Source organism: Pogoniulus pusillus, chromosome 3 (assembly GCF_015220805.1).
Source record: "Pogoniulus pusillus isolate bPogPus1 chromosome 3, bPogPus1.pri, whole genome shotgun sequence".
NCBI lineage: Eukaryota > Metazoa > Chordata > Aves > Piciformes > Lybiidae > Pogoniulus > Pogoniulus pusillus.
This window is the reverse complement of record NC_087266.1, coordinates 20,979,709-20,998,681: the sequence shown is the minus strand read 5'-3', so window position 1 is coordinate 20,998,681 and position 18,973 is coordinate 20,979,709. Positions and strand designations below refer to the sequence as shown.

Below are 18,973 nucleotides of genomic sequence, written 5' to 3'. Positions count from 1 at the left end.
GTAGAGTTTTTTCCTTTCAATTTTTAATGCTAATTCATCACAAGACATAATTTGGGAGTATTGTCTTGTGATGTGGTATGAGTTGGAGAACTTCAGCCAACCACTGACAGAACTATCTGTGCCTCTGAATGTATCCTACCATTTGAGAAGTTAGGCATTGAGAGTTGGCTGTTAGTTGAAATAGCTCTGTTTCTCTCCAGGGCTCCATTCATATATTGTGCATACTTGATAAAATGCTGAATCACTCCTGTCATCCCACCTGGAGAAGAAATGGGATTTTACCAGCGTTCCTTGGTGTTTCAACTGGAGACTGCTTTAAGTATCTGATACAGGTGGAATTATATCAGGCTTCAACTCCTCCCATCTTGTCCAGTCATTCACATTTGTGCCCCTCATGCCATACATTTTTGTAGGTATCATATTCCTTTGGTATCAAGACATAAAAAAAATGAGAGATTAGAAGGCAGCCTTTTTATTCCTTTGGACAGAGTATGAAAAAGTTTGTGATGACAGACTGTTAAGGGGATGTAACAAAAGGGAAAGTTAAAAAGATAATTAAAAAATTAAAAGTATTAAACTAAGCAAATTGATAGATCCATCTTGTTTAAAGAGGCTTTTTATTATCTCTGGTGAAAGCAAGATCAGACCCACAAAAAAATCTAATATGTTCTTGTAATCCTGTAGTATTCAATACACAAATGTTGCTGGTGAATAAAATAATATACTACAGCACAGGAAAAATCTCTGTTGGAAGCTGGTCTACCTTACCATTGTGGGTTTTAAGCTTCCTGCAGTAGGCTTATTATTTCTTAGTTTGATATACTTTCTCCAAACAGGTTCCTGGGTCTTTTCTCCCCTGCTGTGCTTTAACTCAACAGACTGCTGAACACTGCATATCTGTTTGCCCAGTCCTCTACAGTGGGACGGGGGAGAGAATCAGAAAAAAACGACAAAACTCATTAGCTGAAATAAAGGCAGTTTAATAGGACAGAAAAGTAAGGGATATATGAAGAACATAGAAAAGAAGTGATACACAATGCAATTGCTCACCCTCTGCAGACCTATGCCCACTAAGTCCCTGAGCAGCAGGCCCACTCCCTGATCAAGTCAACCCCCAGTTTTATTTTTCAACATGATGTCATATGGTATGGAAAATGCCTTCCCAGCTTCTTGTGCACCCCCACTCACTGGCAATGCAGTGTGAGAAGCTGAAAATTGCTTGACTTAGTTCTTGCTGAGCAGTGCTTATACTAAACTGTCAGTGTCTTATCAACATTATTTTCATCCTAAAAACAATCATCGCTGTACTGGTTACTGGGAAGAATATTAACTCTATCCCAGCTGAAATCAGGGTATCCCTTCCATGGAAACTGCTATTTGCTGCTGTCAAGTGGCAGTTTTAAATCCCTGTCAGTGAGTAAAGTTGTAAGTGTTTCAGTCAAGGATGGGAATTGAGGACGTGTTGGATTTAATTGAAAGTGTTGGCCTTTGCACAAAGCATGGGGATCACCAATACCAAATCAAGTCAATCATGGCTAAGCCTTGAATATTCCAATATGAAGAGTGTGTCTACACAACTCATGCCAGTACTGTGCTACTCTTTTAGTGTCAGGCCTTATCCTGTGGTCCAGTGCGAACCTCCCCAGCTGCAGTTTGCTGCTACTGTATTTTGTTAGTCTTGCATCACTAAGAAGAGTTCAGTTCCTTTGCCTTTCATAACTGCCCTTCAAGTAGTTGTAGAATGTTACTATGTTGCACCTTCATCTCTTCCTCATTAGACTAAACAAGCCCAACTCCCATCTGCCTGTAGATCTTGTGGACTGGATCCCTGACTCTGGTAGTAGTCCTCTGCTGGGAATCCGCAAATGAGAAAACCCCAAACATCACATTCTGATCAGAGTGTTGTAGATCTAGCCTCAGCAGCACTGAGCAGAGACTCACCTTTACCTGCTGGTTGGCCTTCTAGCACAGTGTTGCTTCGTAATCAGCTTGGTATCCTCTGAAACAGGCGTGTTATTTAGCCTGATACACAGTCCATGCTCCCAGGTACAGAACTTTGCTCACAATGAACCCTGAAGGTTTGGAGTTTTCTGAGCATCCACCCCCCAAGGTCCCCTTAGGTCATTGGGATGTCAGATAGACCAAAGCTCGGTTTTCAGGACAGAAAGCACATAATCCTTAACTCTTAAATGGCATAAGGACTTACCATATACCCAATGAGATAAAGTAGATCGATTCCAACAAATTCTCGTGATAAAGGAAGTGATTGATAGCAGTGCAGGAAAACGACGTTTCCTCCTGTGTTCCGCATCTCTGAGAAACCTGAGGTTTATCAGCTGTAACGTTGTGCCCTCCGGGTGATGCATGAATGCTGGGAATTGTGTGAAACGCCGTTGTGCTGCTCTGCTGGCTTGCCCTGCTGGAGGAGGAATTTGCTCTGGATCTCAGCGTTACCTCACGGCTCTGGCAGCCTTGTGTTATACGCGCACCATCGGCAAGCCAAACTGCGTCCTTCCTCTCGTTCGAAGAGACCAGCCTCGCTTTCTCGGGGGCGGGAGCGACCGGTCTTGTCAATTTGGCGCAAGGCCGAGGGAAGCCTCTCCTAGCTCACGGAGCAGGCAAGCTCCGTCTGCGGGGCCTCCACTGCCGGCAGAGTCGGGGCTGCAGTCCGGCCGCACTGTCAGCCGCCACGGTAGACCGGCTGAAGGGCCGGACACACCTCCGTACACCGACGCTGCTTTCAGGACTTCTTCTCCACTAGTTCCTCGCTTCCTCCTCCCTCTTCTTCCGCGGCGCAGACCTCAGAGCACAGCCCCGCCCGCTCGCCGCCTTGGGCAGCCCCACCCCTTCCCCGTGTCGGGAGCGGCGACGGCGGCAGCCGGGGCAGGAGCTAACGGTCCTTTGTGTGCCGCGGCGGGCATGTGAGTGGCGGCGGGGCGGCACGGGAGGGAAGGCCGAAGGCGCCTGGCACTGCGGAGCGGTTCCGCTCGCCGACCCAGCCCAGAGATGGGGACAGGCGCTTGCCCGCCCACCCGCGTCCCCGCGTGGTCTCCGGCGCCAGTCTCGGGCCTCGGGGGTACCTGGAGCTTGGGAGCCAGCAGGCGGCGGATGGGCATCGGGGTAGAGCGCTGTGCAGCTCTCCTCAGTTGGTGTCTTCTTGTCGCAGGTTGGCCCGGGTGACCGTCCTCCATGACTGCCTGGGCTGTAGGACCTTCGAGCTGCCGCCTTCCGCGGCTGTGGGGGCCGTGAAGGCGCGGATTGAGGCGGAAAGCGACTTCCCCCGCGCCGAGCAGCAGCTGTGGCACCGCGGGAGACAGGTGAGGGGGCGCGGCGGGGCGGGGATCGGGGACGCCCCCGCTTCTCTGGTGGCCTCGCACTCCGCCGCGATACTGTAAGTACCCACCCGGCTGCTTTCTGCGTCTTGCCAGGTCTGCTGCTGCGCGGGCATCAGTGTGTGCGTATCCCTAGGTGTATCTCCATGGGAAGGCTAGGAGGTCGTTTGAAGAAGCAGCTTCCCCTCCTGCATCTCTTGGTGGTGCCAGCTTTCATCGTTTAAGTTTTTTTTGTCGTTTTCTGGCGTTATCCATGTGTTTTATTTCTTTAGGGAGGAGCAGAAGATTGACTTGAGAGTGCTGATGTGTTTGATTTGGTTTCTGTTCTTGAACTGATTTTCTGTCTCCTGTCGAGCAGAGTTGAGACCATTGTGACAGGAAGCTCTTACGGGGAAGGGAGTCAAGTAAATGACCTTGTTCTGTGAAAGCGTCAGCCTGGGGTCACTGTTTTCGGTACTGCTTGTTGTGCTTTTAGCCATGCTGTTAGGAATTTGGGATATTGATTGTATGGGGTGAGTAGCGGCAAGAAGGGAAATGAGGAAAGGTTGGACATTAGGGTTAAATAGGGCAAGGAGATTTGTGTTTGAATAAAGGAAAAGAGAAGGCTACAGGGATGCCTTTTAGCATACAAAGGGCACTTACAAAAGAAAATTGGAGAGGGACTTATACCAAGGCCTGTACTGACAGGACAAAGGGCACTGGTGGTTTTAAATGGAAAGATTTAAGGGCAACAAAGCTGGTGAGGGGCCTGGAGCACAAATCCTATGAGGAGAGGCTGAGGGAGCTGGGCCTGTTTAGCCTGGAGAAGAGGAGGCTCAGGGGTGATCTTATTACTGTCTGCAACTACCTGAAGGGGCATTGTAGCCAGGTGGGGGGTGGCCTCTTCTCCCAGGTAACCAGCAATAGAACAAGGGGACACAGTCTCAAGTTGTGCCAGGGTAGGTATAGGCTGGATGTTAGGAAGAAGTTCTTCACAGAGAGAGTGATTGGCATTGGAATGGGCTGCCCAGGGAGGTGGTGGAGGCACTGTCCCTGGAGGTGTTCAAGAAAAGCCTGGATGAGGCACTTAGTGCCATGGTCTAGTTGATTGGATAGGGCTGGGTGATGGGTTGGACTGGATGATCTTGGAGGTCTCTTCCAACCTGGTTGATTATATGATTCTATGATTCTATTCTATGATTTGACATAAGAATTTTATTACAGTAGAGGTAGTGGAACACTGGAACAGCTTTCCTAGAGCAGTTGTGGATACACTATTATTGGAAGTGCTCACAGTCAGGTTGGATTGAGCTTTGAGTGATCTGACCTAGTGGAAGATGTCCTTTCTCATGGCAGGGCAGGGTTGGACTAGGTGATTGTCAAATCACAGAATCATCCAGACTGAAAAAGACCTCCAAGATCACCAAGTCCAGCCATTTTGCCCACTCCGCCAAGTCTGTCACTACACCGGGTTCCCAAGCACTGTATCTATATGGCTTTTAAACACATCCAGGGATGGTGACTCAACCACCTCCTTTGGCAGCCCGTTCCAGTGCCTGACAACTGTTTTTGTGAAAAAGTTTTTCCTAATGTCCAGCCTAAACCTCCCCTGGTGCAGCTTGAGGCCATTCCCTTTCATTCTGTCATTAGTTGCTTGTGAAAAGAGACCAGTGCCTACTTCTCTACAACCTCCTTTCAGGTAGTTGTAGAAAGCAATAAAGTCTCTCCTCAGACTCCTTTTTTGTAGACTAAACGGCCTCAGTTCTCTTAGCTGCTCCTCACAGGACTTGTTCTCCAGGCCCTTCACCAGTTTAGCAGCCCTTCTCTGTACCTGCTCCAGTGCCTTGATGTCCTTGCTGCAGTGCCTAGAAGTGAACGCTTGAGGTGTGGCCTCACCAATCCTGAGTGCAGAGGGACATCATCTCCCTGGTCCTGCTGGCCACACTGTTTCTAATACAGGCCAGGATGGCACTGGCCCTCTTGTCCACCTGGTCACTCTGCTGACTCATATTCATTCTCCTGTCAGTTGGTACCCCCACGTCCTTTCCCTCCACACTTCCCCAAGCTTGTAGCATTGCATGGGGTTGTTGTGGCCCAGATGCAGGACTCAGCACTTGGCCTTGTCAGAGCTCATGCAGTTAACTTGAGCTCATCAGTCCAACCTATTCAGGCCCCTCTGTAGAACCTCGCTACCCTAAAGGAGATCAGCACTCCCACCTAATTTTATGTCATCTGCAAACTTACTGAGGGTGCACCTAATTTACTAAGATAGTAGAATATTCATCAGTGGATTTTTTTTTCTGTTAAAGCTGCTACACATAATTTATAGATGTTAAGTAAAATCCAATATTCTTCTATATTTCCTTACAGTCTTAAACTATTAATTTGAATCTGTTAAATTTCCTAATTTCTTGTGATGTTTTGGTGCAAAAGTCCTACTTGAAAAAATGTGTCCCTTTAGTGCTTGGTGCTGAGTTAGAGGATTCTGTTTGCCTTTTATCTTAGTCCTGAGGAGGTAGTATACCCAGTGTAAGCTATTTTACCTCTTGAGATGTGGCCAATTCAAGCATAACATTTCTGTAAAAGCTTAAACTCACGGTTAACTGTAAGTAGTATTAAAACTGGCGTAAGTAAAAAGGAATATTTTCTTGTTAATGTTTTTATGTTATGGTCTGTTAGACTAGAAATGGCTTTGGCTTATTAAATGTAGGTATAAGGTAAGCATCTATGTCTAAACACCAACTAACTTCTTTCTAGTGTTTAGTTTTCACCCATCAAAGTGAGGAAGTATTCTTGAACTTTGCTATAAACTGACACATATAATTTATCATAATTCAATTTCAATATAATTTACTATAAATTAGAAACTTTAATTACTTAAGTTTCTAATTAGCACAGAGCAGCTTCTAAGTCTATATCTCTTACTGTGCTAGGCATAATAACAGAATGGAAGGGCGCTTCAGAGATGCTCTAGTCCGATCCTTGTGCTAGCACAGTTTTGTCTAGTTTAGATTGCACAGGAACATCTCTAGGTGGTTTTTGAAATTCTCCAGAGAAGGAGACAACATCTCTGGGCAGCCTTTCCAGTGTTCCATTAACCTCAAAGTAAAGTAGTTCTTCCTTAAGTTCTAGTGAAATCTCCTGTGTTCCAGTTTATAGACGTTGCCCCTTGTCCTATCACTGGCCACTTCTGAAGACAGCCCAGTCTCATCCTCATGAGCTCTGCCCTTTAGATATTTATATGCATCTTTTGCAGGCTAAAGAACCCCAGGTCTCTCAGCCTCCCTATAAGAGAGATGTTCCAGTCCCCTAATCATCTTTCACAGAATCATACAGAAACACTGAGGCTGGAATAGATCTTTGAGATCATCAAGTCCAGCCTATGACCTAACACCTCTACATTGACTAGAACATGTCACCAAGTGCCATATCCAGTCTTTCCTTAAACATCTTCAGGGATGGTGACTCCACCACCTCCCTAGGCAATCAATTCCAGTATTGTGGTATTCTTTTGTAGTTCATGTACTTCCATGGCCCTCTCTCCAGTGGTTTCCTGTCCCTCTTGAGCTATGGAACCCAGAACTAGATACAATACTTCACCAGGGCAGAGTAGAGGGGGAGGAGAACCTTCCTTTACCCACTTGCTGCACTTTTAGTACACACAGAAATACTGTTGGCCGTGGCCACAAGGACATGTTGTTGCCTCATGGTGAACTTGTCCACCATCACTCCCAGGTCCTTCGCAGAGCTGCTGTCCAGGAGATAAATCCCTAAGATGTACTGATTCATGAAGTTATTCCCCCTCCAGGGGCAGGACTCTCCACTTACCACTGATGAACTTCATGAGGGTCACCTCTGCCCAACTCTTGAGCCTGTTCAGGTCTCATCAAATGGCTGTACAGCCTTATGGTGTGTCAGCCCCTCCTCACGGTTTGGTATCATCAGCAAGCTTGCGAAAGTTGTTGATGAATATCTTGAGCAAGACTGGACCCAAGACTGACCCCTGGGAAACACCAGTAGCCACATACCTCCAACTGGACTCTGCACCATTGATCACAACCTGCTGTGCTCTGTCATTCAGCCAGTTCTGAATGCACCACACTGTCCATCTAACCCACACTTTCTAAGCTTACCTATGAAGATGCTATAGGAGACAGTGTCACATGCCTTGCCAGCATCAAGGTACAGAACATCCACTGCTGTCCCCTCAGCTACTCAGATGGCCATACATCATAGAAGGCTATCAGATTGGTCAAGCATGATTTCCTCTTGGTGAATCCATGATGACTATTCCTGATAATCTTCTTTTCCTGCATATGCTTAGAGATGACCTCCAAAATGGGCTGTTCCATCACCTTTTCAGGGATGTTTGGCCTGTAGTTTTCTGGGTCCTCCTTGCCTGTTTTGTATACTGAATGACATTGGTTTTGGTTTTTTCTTTTTTTCAGTCCTCAGGCATCTCTGCTGTTCTCCATGACCTTTCAAAAGAAGGAGCCCCTCTTGTTATTTTGGCAATTTATGGGCAAGAATCCTTTTTCCTCTTTGATATAGCTGGACTTTACTGTCGCCATCAGGCCCAGTGCTTTGTAAACCTTCCTGTGATCAAAGAAAGTGAAATCCCACTGATGGCACTAACCTCTGAGCCATGTGTTAATCAGATATGTATTCCTGTTCTTTTCTTCCCTACCACTGAAGGGATTGAGGAAAACACTACCTGTACTCCTTATCCTTCAATCAATCTCCACAGTGCCCTGAAGTCTGTTTTGATCATTTGTAGACTTCTCTTGGGAGTCTCACCACTGCCAATGTGCATAACCAATAGTGGGTGATAGTTAGAGGGTTTCTTACTAACATGTCTAACCTAGGCCCCAGCGAGGCAGCAGGATTCCCTGTGGGATGAGTCTGGTCAGCAAATTGTATCCTCAGTGCCACACAAAACTGGGATCACAGCAGAACCATTAGGTGCTATGATTACTAAATAGTTTTCCTAATGGCTGCTAAGGAATTTGCTGCTTAGTTTGTCCCACTTTCTCCATGCTTTTTTCCCAGAGAATCCATAGATCTGCATGTAGAGGTAATGTAGAGATGAGGCTGTCAAATTCTTCAGGGGTGTTTTTGTGATATGCTTTTATCTCTACATACTCTGTATTAGTAGCTGCTCCAGCCGATACTCCCATTAAATTGCATGACTATGTATTTTTTGGAGTGCATAAATCATGTACTCCCTGCATGTTTATTTTCTTCATGGTCATGCACCTTAAAATAATGACTGCTTTAGTTGCATGCTTCCAGAAGTTCCCAGAATGTGCAGTTTTTCAGATGTAAAAGTGGGAGGTCATGTCTTACTCTGTATAATATTATATGCATTTCTTCCACCTGATTTGTTTGTAGCCATTTTTTTCTGCCCTGTTACTAACAAATAGATGAAGTACCTTTCATCCTTAGGCAAAGGAGCCCATCCTAGACCTCAAGGACTGAAAGTGCTGCTCAAAGAAATACTAAATGTTTCAGGTTATTTGTGTACTTCTAGATAAACCCAGATTTCATATAATAAACCTGAAGCTGTAGTAAATTACTTATGCTGCAGAATATTTGTATCAAGATTTGTCTGATTTTGTTTTAATTTCAGTTATCAGATGGTACTAAGATTGTGGATCTACATAAGTCTGGAAATCAGGTTTTTCTGGAGCTTCAGTCAAAAGGATTGAAAGGAGGAGGTATGAAAAGTAGTTGTATCTGTTTATGAACTGAGAAAATCAAAGCATTTTCTAACACAATATGGAGTTAGTTGAAATTCTTTTCTTTAAATGGCAAAGAGTTATTTTTCTTGTAAACTCTAGGTATCTTTTCACTTGTTCTTTGTGTTCTGCACCTGGAATGTTAAACTTATCTTTTTAAGTGCCCTGATGTATAATTTTTCCTTAGAGCAAAGGCTTTGAATTTTTAACTTCATGGTCAGTATGGACAACCACATTTGTTGCTGAAGTACTCTGAATCACCCCTATCACCTTTGTGCTCATTCATCACTGGTGTCTATGAGATGATGCATAATCTTTCTGTGTGGTCACAGAATAATTCAGGGACATCAGGAGGTCTCTACTCCAAACTTCCGCTCAAAACAAGGTCAGGTCAGAAATCAGACCAAGTTGCTGCAGGCTCAATTTGGAAAGAACAGAAATGGACAGGCTCTCTAGGCTTCTCTTCTAATGCTTGACTACCCTTATTATGCAAAAAGTTTCTCTTTTTGCATTTGAGGAACCAGTTTTGTGTTAAATGTGACCAGCTGTAATACTCAAGAAAACTGAAGTTCAGCCTTTGATAGGATGCAGTAGGTCATGATACCTAAACAGAGTTTTTTGTGCATACATAGAGCAGCTTTGCTCTTAGATGTGAAAAACGAAGAGTTAGACTAATGTCCATAGTCCTCTCACTTAAAAGTTCCTACTCTGTTTTGGTGGTTCCCATAGTGAACTGTATTTCAACGATTTCACCTGTTTGCACATGTTAGACTTAGATTTTATACAGTAAACATAACAAAAGTTACAAAGTACTTTCCATGTTTTCATCTGTCAGTTGCAATTCCATGTTATTGTTTTTATTGCTGATACTAAGTTACTTTCAGTAAACAGCAGTAGGAAAATTTTGTAAACACAAGAAGATGTTTGATGTTTCTACTTGATGTTTTCTTATAAAATAGATCTCTCTACCCCAGTCTTTCCACAGCTCTAAGGATTTTGTGTTGTTTTTTTTATTGTTACTTTTTAGTACATTGTTTTCCATAACATATGTAATGTGTATGTGTTTGAATACAAAAATTTATGAATGTACTTCATAAACACACATGTGCAGAAGTGGGAAGCAGAATAATTACTTTATTAATAACTTAAAATGGAAGTAGACTGTTTTTCTTGTGAGGATTGCATTGTTAGTATTTATTCAAAGCACTTGTTCTAGAATTTTGGATTTAGGGAGTTGCTGTTTAATCCAAGATTAGAGTTTGAATTGAAGAGTAGTGAAGCTTTCAGTCTATGATAAGACTCTTAGACCAGAACACTGTGACACTTGATAGTATCTTCCTGAGACTTTTTCCTGCAGGGCTAAACCCAAGTAACACCAAAGCTAGCACCGGGCCCAACACCATGGTATGCCAGAACAACAACTGTACGCTAGAGCCAAGGTGTACTGTGCCCATGTGTAGCTGTCAGTAGGGATTATCACTGGCTATAAAAAAATAATAGAGCCACTTCTAATCTAGAATGTTCCCCTGCTGCTTAAAAAGTAGTAGTTGGAACATTGGAACATTTTTTTTTCTAATTTCCCAATAATAATTTGGTAGCTTTTTTCATGGGTGTCTGAAATTAAATTCATAGCAGCCTAATGCATGGAATATTTATTTGGCTTTTTTTTTTGTAGGTCGTTTTGGACAAACAACTCCACCACTTGTTGATTTTCTTAAGGATATTTTAAGAAGGTACCCAGAAGGAGGACAGATTCTTAAGGTATACAACAAATCGTATATTTAGCAGTTATTTAGTATGCATGACATAATGCCATTAGTTTAAAACTTTCCAGCAAATCTGACTGTTCTTATACCTCATTAGATACTCATTCTAGTTTAGGAGTTATGTTTCCATTTCTGTGGAGGAAGAGTTGTGCATTTGTCAGCTTTTCTTTGTGTTTAGTGTTTCTGAGTTTGCTTGTCACAAATCACAGAATCACAGAATGTCAGGGGCTGGAAGGGACCTCAAGAGATCATCTAGTCCAGTCCTCCTGCCAGAGCAGGATCACCTATACCAGATCACACAGGAATGTGTCCAGGCACTTGACAATATAGTTTGTAAAAAAAAAAACCAAGAGATAAAATGTAGATCTTTTAATTAAATCAGAGATTTCATTATTACCTTAAGTGAATGCATTGTCAAAAATTGTTACTTTGCTTTTTACTTTATTAATCTCTTCCGTAAGATATGGTAGAACCATGAAATAGTATAGAAAGTCTTTGTAAGGGATTATATTAGTAGAATTTTGGGATAAGATGGAGACTTTAATGCAGGATTTTGCTGTGGAATTTTTTGGTAGCTAAATTTATTTTTCTAGGTGAACTATGACAGTGCCACAAAGTTTCGTCATTAGGTTATGAACACCTTAAAAATGAGAATCTTTGAATCAAATTTAGGAGACTTGATTTAGATTGATGAAAATAAATCAGTTTTGTGTGGGCAGAAAATAATTTTCAGTCAAGAAGTTGCTTCTTGTAATGAAAGAGTGTCACAGGATTTTCTGAAGTGAGGATAATGTGCTTTATGATGTTTTATCATTGGTCCAGGTGACTTTGTGCAACAGAAGAGCTTGTTATGTTATGATGCTCCACACTTGAATGTTACATGTACAAGCCTAACAGTGGAAATGACAGCATTAATTTTCAGTCACACTTGAATGTTACAAGTCTAATAGTGGAAATGACAGCATTAATTTTCAGTAACTGGGATAGTAAACTAGTAGAGTGGAGTTCACCTCACCTTACTTTAGAAATGGCCAAAGCACCTCTCCTGGGAAGAACAACTTAAGAGAATTGGGTTTATTCATCCTGGAGAGGAGAAGGCTCAGGCAAGTCCAGCAGCCTTTCAATATACAAAGGGGGCTTACCAAAAAGTTGGAGATAGAGTTGATACCAAGGCCTGTACTGACAGGACAGGGGCAGTGGTTTTAAACTGAAAAAGGGTGCATTTAGATTGAACATAAGAAGAACTTTTTTACAATGAGAGTGGAGAGACACTGGAATAGGTTGCTCAGGGAAATCATGGGTGGCCCATTGTGCTAGTTTGAAGCTAGCTTGAATGTTTTGGTAAGAAGAACTAGATTATAGGCTGTGAAAGGAAAACGATGATGTCTACTTCCCTCACAGTCTTGCTAAGGACTATGGGAAGAAGAAATGAAAACATTAGATAACACTCTCGCCATTTTCTCTCACTCTTGCTTGGGCTGCTGGCTGAGCAACATCTTACTCCCTAACCTCACCTTCCATTTGGCCTAACCCACTTTGCTTCTTAACCTCTTGGCCGAACCTCTATTCTTCCTTAGGACTGGGGTAAGGTTGAGAGGGGCAGGGAGAAGGTGAAGGGGTGGTTGAGAGCCCCTCCTGGGGACTCAGGTTTCTGGGAGGGGAGTTGTGTTTCTGTATTACCTTTTACCTTGTATATTTCTGTCTGTAACTGTATATACTGTAAGTATCTGTTTATACATTGTGCTAGTTGTAAATATAAGCTTCATTCATGTTTCCAGAGCTGCCTGAGTCTAGTCTGGGTGATTTCTAAAGTGTGGGGGGGGGCAGGGAACACCCAAACTGTCACACCCATCATTGGAAGTGTTCAAAGTCAGATTGGGTGGAGCTTTGAGCGACATGATCTAGTGGAAGATGTCCCTGTCCAAGGTAGGGGGATGTTGAACTAGATGATCTTTGAAGGTTCTTTCCAACACAAACCATTGTTTTATTCTATGATCTTAAAAAATACAGATAAATCTAAATTTCTCAAGCCCTACAAGGGGTAAAGCCAGGTACCTGTAGAATATTTTTCTGATTTATTGTAGGTTCCTACACTGTTGTCTGGAAGTGCTATATCTGCCCCTCTTCTCCCCATGTTTTCTGAAGAGTATTTGAAATAGTTCAGCTGGATATTAAACTTCTCATCCAGAATACTACAACACATGGATGTTAGGAGATAAATTTTCTTAGGATGTGGTGTATACATATATATATATATATGTATATATATATGTATATATACACACACATATATATCGATCACAAATATAAATGGTGACAGATGATGACAGTTCCTGCTGTCTTTTGGAGTGTTTTCTTTGCAGCCATGGAAGTAGGGGTGAGTGCTTAAGATAAGCATATCTCAAACTGTTTTGGCAAACTGCATCCTGAATATGTTCTGAGCAGTGTCTGTTCATAGGGCAAGTTCTTACATCTTTAATTTCCCAGAACTAACTGAATCTCTAAGATGCATTTAAATCATGAAGGGTTAATGCCTTCTTAACAATGCAAACCCAAATTTTCATCCCAACATGAAAAAGTAACATTATGTACTTAGAAATCAGGTAAGTCTAAATGTAGTCTTTTCATGGTTTACAGTTTAGAGTTAACAGGCTTTGAGGGAGAGATTACTACCAGGAATTTTGCTGTTCAGTTAAAATTGATTTAACTGTTTGGATTCTTCAAATACAGTGCAGTTACAGCTCAATGTAGCAAGTGTACCTTGTGCCATGGCATGAATGCAAATCTCTATGTGATGGTTTCTATACTATTTATTCAATATTTCTAGAGGCCTTGGCTATCTTTTGATGTCTTTCTGAACGACTGCCATGATTATTCTTTTAGAAGAAGTGTTACATGTTTTTTGTAATGAAATACCTTGTGGAGATGCTTTGCAAAAATGTGTTATTTTTGCTGAGCTCTGATTATGTCCCTTGTTATCTTATTATGCTTCAAAATTATGTAGAAGTGGCAATACAAACAATATAGTTTGGTTACTTTTGTAATATGACTTAGGGGGTGAACAAAGTAAAAAGTTGGGAGCTTATAGTTTTAAAATCATATATTTTACTGCCAACCGTATATTGGATTGCAACCTAATCTGCACTATCTGCTGCTAGTTGATGCATTCTTTTAAGTAAATATCCATCTTGCTAGCAATAATTTTATTTTTATGTATAATTGAATTAAATGTATGTTGCATGATCACATTGGATGTAATGTGCCTGCATGGTTTTTCAGTTTGTGTAAGACACTTCCTTATGCCCATCTTACACAGGTGTGTATGTAGTTCTCTATAAGTGCATATCTTTGGAGCCCTGATACACTTTGATGACTTAGTGTAAACAGAGCACTGTGGAAAGTTCTGATCCTCTCAGTGTTTGTAATTGTGCTTACTGGTCTGCAGTGTATAATGCTCTTGATGTAAACACGACTGGATAGTCATATTAATGTGTGTTTTCAGATCTACTTTATTGATATTCTAGTTATTAGAGTTTTCTATAGCTGTTGCCACTATGATGATACAAATATTCAATCTTGACATAAGGCTCTGTCTAGTCTATGGGCTTCATTCAGTAGATGAGCTCTGTTGGATCATGATGTAGAGAGTTACCGGGCAAAACTGTTTTGCATCCCTTTGCTGAAGTGGTGTTGGAAGTAAGCACCATTGCTCTTGAATGGTTGCTTGATACTGTGGAATGTTAAGCAGTTGATGTACAGAAGAGTAACTTTTATGACTTGTTGCCTTACTGTTGTCTTACAGCTGTTATGTGTGCTTAACAGTAAACTTTAATATAAAAAATATTAGTTTTTTTTTTCCTGCATTCTTGCATTGTTTTGAGACTTGTACAACTCTAATTTGGGATCATATAGGAGTAACTGCTGAGTAATATATTTCTCATCTTTCTAACTACCTGTGTGTGATATTTTTGGTACTTACAGTATTTTGGTGAATATTCCTTTTATAACAATGTCTATTTTTGTTCAGGTAAACTGGATGAGATTAATTTGGTTGAAACATGAAAACAATTATCCTTGAGACAATTACCTATTATTTTCCTACTGTTTAAGATGGAAATCCATTGCTACAATATGTACAGTATCTTATTGGTGTTTTTTTTTCTTGCTGCCCCAGGAACTGATACAGAATGCAGAAGATGCTGGTGCCACAGAAGTTAGATTTTTATACGATGAAACTCAATATGGAACAGAAACTCTGTGGTCAAAGGACATGGCACAATATCAGGGTAAGTATAATTTTTATTAATTTTGGCCATTACTATTCCCTGTGCATATGTTACATGTTTTTTTCTCCTTGCTGTGTGGAGATGACTATGGGAGAATTTGCTGGTAACAGGACATGAGCTGGAAAGCAATAAGAGAACCTGTGCTGCGAAGTGTCGTTGAGTCCATCTTGGACTCAGAATACCAGGCGCTGGGTGGCCCCCCCACACGCAGGAGGCTGAGCCCGCCAGATGCAGGGGATGGGCTCCTACAGGTTGTAGATATAAACTGACCCACATAACCTTGAGCCAATCTGTACTTCCCACATGTACCAATCTCACACTGAGCTGGTTGTGCACTCCTCTTCCAAGTAGCATATAAGCTGCTGTATTGCCTCAATAAAGTATACTGCTTGCAGCTAGCTCATATCAAGTCCTCTCGTCAGTACCCCAGTCCTCCCGCCTCTACTGGCTTCCTGCGACCACAGATGACCACCTTGCTAGGTGCATATTTTTTCTATGTTCTAATATTCATAATTGTTTTCCAGAGCTGATGTTTGCTGTTGAAGGCCTTACACTACATCTTGTAGGCTGCCATCAGCAGCTTTCCATCTGCTTCCAGTTAATGCTGTTTGAGAAGGCCTTCATATTCTGCTGTATTCTAAGTCACTTCTCCCATAGTGGCTGTTACGCTTTGACTTACTTCCCTTCAGCCAGCATCAGTAGAGTCAACAAGATTTAAAAACTAAGACACAGGGTAAAAGAATGCTTGGAATATTAAGGCAGTAATGCAGATTTTCTAGATACTAACCTCTACCTTTTGAGAACTATTTCTAGTTCTTAATTTAAAGATGACCCTAGCCCCTTGTATTTCAGCATTCTCCAGGTAGTTCTCTTTTCTTCCCCATTTCTTACTCTCTCACACTTAGACCATACTTTACTCCATGCTGCCTGTATACTGCAAATATGGTTTCTTGAAGTCTTTAAAGTTTTGTATCATCTGTTATGGCTTTGTGTGATAGAGATCAGTTATGTATTTATCAAACAGCTTTGCATAATCATCCCAAAAGATGATCTAGTCGTGATTTGAAGATTTCAGTGATGGATGATCCACTTCTTGTTTCTATTTTTTTTTCACTTGTTAATCAACCTCATTATATCTGCTAATCTGAATTTGTTTATCTTACTTTCTAGACATGGGTTGTTGTTTCATCTTGCTATGCATTCCCTTCCAGTTGAGGTATTAATAGACTGTGATTAGTATGTCTTTCAAACATCTTTTTGATAGACTTATGCAGTTGAGTTTAAACCTTGTGCCACAGGACACTTCTTTCAGAAGTTCTGTTGTTTTCTGCTTTCTGCCCAGCTTTTAAGAATATTTTTTTTTATGTGGACACCAGAACTAGATACCAAAGAGAATATAAATCTCTTAAGTACCATATAAGAGAGGGAAAAAAATCCATCTCCTAACTTCTGCTTTTGCTGCTACACTATAGCTCCCTTTCATCACTAAGCATCATTTGATGTCGACTTGAAACATAGCATCCTCATTACATTTGTACATGCATATTTTAAATGAATACTTTCTCAGATATGTAAGTTAATTTCCTACATACTTTTAACACTAAACAGTTTTCTTCTGTCATCTTTGTAACACTTGCCTATTTATTATAGGACCAGCATTTTATGCATACAATGATGCAATTTTCACCTCTGAGGACTGGCATGGTATACAGGAAATAGCAAGAAGTAGGAAGAAAGATGATCCCCTAAAAGTGGGAAGATTTGGGATTGGCTTTAATTCAGTTTATCATATAACAGGTACTCTCAGTAGATATTTTAAAATTAAAATATTGGTGTTTCAAGTTGTTTAATTATTCTAAATATTCATCAAATGTTTAATATTTTCTCTATAGTGCATTTTAAAATTAGAACTCTGGTTAAGTTTCCTTAAGCATTTTAATTTCTCTAAAATTGTGGGAGATCCTTTGGATTTTGAAGAGTTTTGAAGGGGTTATTTACTTCTAGTAACATCTTTATGTACATAATCCCTTATGTTGAAATGAACACTGTTAGTTCAGTTAGGCACTTACAGGACAGATACATAAGTAAAAATGTGAAAGGTTCCTTGCGTTGTAAGTAGTGATTTTTTCTCTTGTGAGAAATGCTATTCTCTAAGTTAGGCGTATGCACATTTACATTTGAGAGAAATAGTACAGCAGATTGAGGGATGTTCTTTCCCACTCTACGCTGCCCTGGTGAGACCTCGCCTGGAATATTACATTCAGTTTTGGGCTTCCCGGTTCAGGAGGGACAGGGATCATAGAATCATAGAATCATAGAATCATAGAATCAACCAGGTTGGAAGAGACCTCCAAGATCATCGAGTCCAACCTATCACCCAGCCCTAGCCAGTCAACTAGGCCATGGCACTGAGTGCCTCATCCAGTCTTTTCTTGAAGACCCCCAGGGACGGTGCCTCCACCACCTCCCTGGGCAGCCCATTCCAATGGGAAATCACTCTCTCTGTGAAGAACTTCTTCCTAATATCCAGCCTATACCTACCCTGGCACAACTTGAGACTGTCCCCTTGTTCTATTGCTGGTTACCTGGGAGAAGAGGCCAACCCCCACCTGGCTACTTCAGGTAGTTGTAGACAGTAATAAGATCTACTCAAAAGAATGCAGAGGGCTAAGGTAGATGATTAAGGGACTGGAGCACTGCCCTTTGAAGAGAGACTGAGGGACCTGGGACTTTTTGTCTAGTGAAGAGAAGACTTAGAGGGGATCTAATAAATGTTTATAAATATATAAGGTCTGGGTGTCAAAAGGGAGGGGACAGGCTCTTCTCAGTTGCACCCTGTGATAGAACAAGGGGCAATGAATATAAAGTACAGCACAGGAAATTCTGCCTGAACACGAGGAAGAACTTCTTTACTGTAAGGGCCACAGAGCAATGGAACAGAGAGGTTGTGGAGTGTCCTTCTCTGGAGACTTACAAGACTCATCTCAATGCGTTCCTATGTGACTTGCACTATATTATGGTCCTGCACTGGCAGGGGAATTGGACTTGATGATGTCCAGAGGTCCCTTCCAACCTCTAACATCCTGTGAACTCAGGGTAGACCTTATGAAATAAAATCCTGTGAACCTTTTTACACGCTGGTAATACTCAGTCTTGAAGCTTACTATGCTTACATATTACTGCTGTATTGTAATGTAAATAGTGGTTACAGTCTACCTAGTTATAACTGTACAGAAGAAGAGTCAAGTTTTTGCTGAAAATTGTGAAGTCAGTTTGTAAGACACAGGATGTTTTTTTCACAATATTTTGGAACATGAATAAAATCTTAGTTAATATGTGCACTAGTTTGATGATTCTGGGAATGTATTCTTTTAAATATACAAGATTACTTCTTGCAAGTCTTAAAGATCTGCAGAGTATGAATGTAATAGAATATATCCTTAGTAAATTATTTTTTCCCCTAAAAATATTTGAAATATAAAAATACATACCTGAAAAAACTTATTTCTGTTGTTCACTATTTGCTAGAATTCAGATAGTCGAATAACCATTTAATTGCAGGGTAGGACTGTGCTTGCTTCTTCCTGTTAATAAACATTGAATTATTCTGTGTTATTGGAATCCTAGAATCGTTGAGATTGGAAAAGACCTTTAAGATCATCAGGTTCAAGGTTTAGCTTAGCACTATAAAGTTTACCACTAAACCGTGTCCCTATGTGACACATCTGCATGTATTTTAAACACCTCTGACTGCTTCCCTAGGCATTATCATTGCTTCATCACAGTTTTATGATAGTTGTTTTTCTTGCTTTTTAAACATTTGTTCTTTAAGACTGCATTTGAGAAATATGTTGCTTTAGTATTATTAATAG

The 18,973-nt window shown here is 41.3% G+C and overlaps 1 protein-coding gene and 1 long non-coding RNA gene across 5 annotated transcripts in view; one reads left to right on the top strand and one right to left on the bottom strand.

Annotated features, from left to right (window-relative positions):
- The window catches only part of SACS (sacsin molecular chaperone), a 68,316-nt gene that overhangs the window by 29,052 nt on the left and 20,291 nt on the right, over positions 1-18,973 (top strand). For 2 of the 4 annotated variants that reach the window (XR_010308544.1, XR_010308543.1), the window contains one exon: positions 201-359. Coding sequence is in view for 2 of the 4 variants with exons in the window: in XM_064171911.1 (XP_064027981.1) it covers positions 2,920-2,921; positions 3,167-3,317; positions 8,941-9,028; positions 10,725-10,810; positions 14,990-15,101; positions 16,752-16,898 (586 nt within the window). In the remaining 2 variants the exon portion in view is untranslated. Of the gene's footprint in view, positions 1-200; positions 360-2,834; positions 2,922-3,166; positions 3,318-8,940; positions 9,029-10,724; positions 10,811-14,989; positions 15,102-16,751; positions 16,899-18,973 lie in introns of those variants that run through there. The other 2 variants (XM_064171911.1, XM_064171903.1) reach the window with 2 other exon arrangements.
- Positions 335-3,020, bottom strand: LOC135190502 (uncharacterized). The gene is made up of 3 exons (XR_010308545.1): positions 2,207-3,020; positions 769-913; positions 335-424 (listed from the first exon to the last, which is right to left on the bottom strand). It is a non-coding gene; the product is annotated as an uncharacterized LOC135190502 (long non-coding RNA).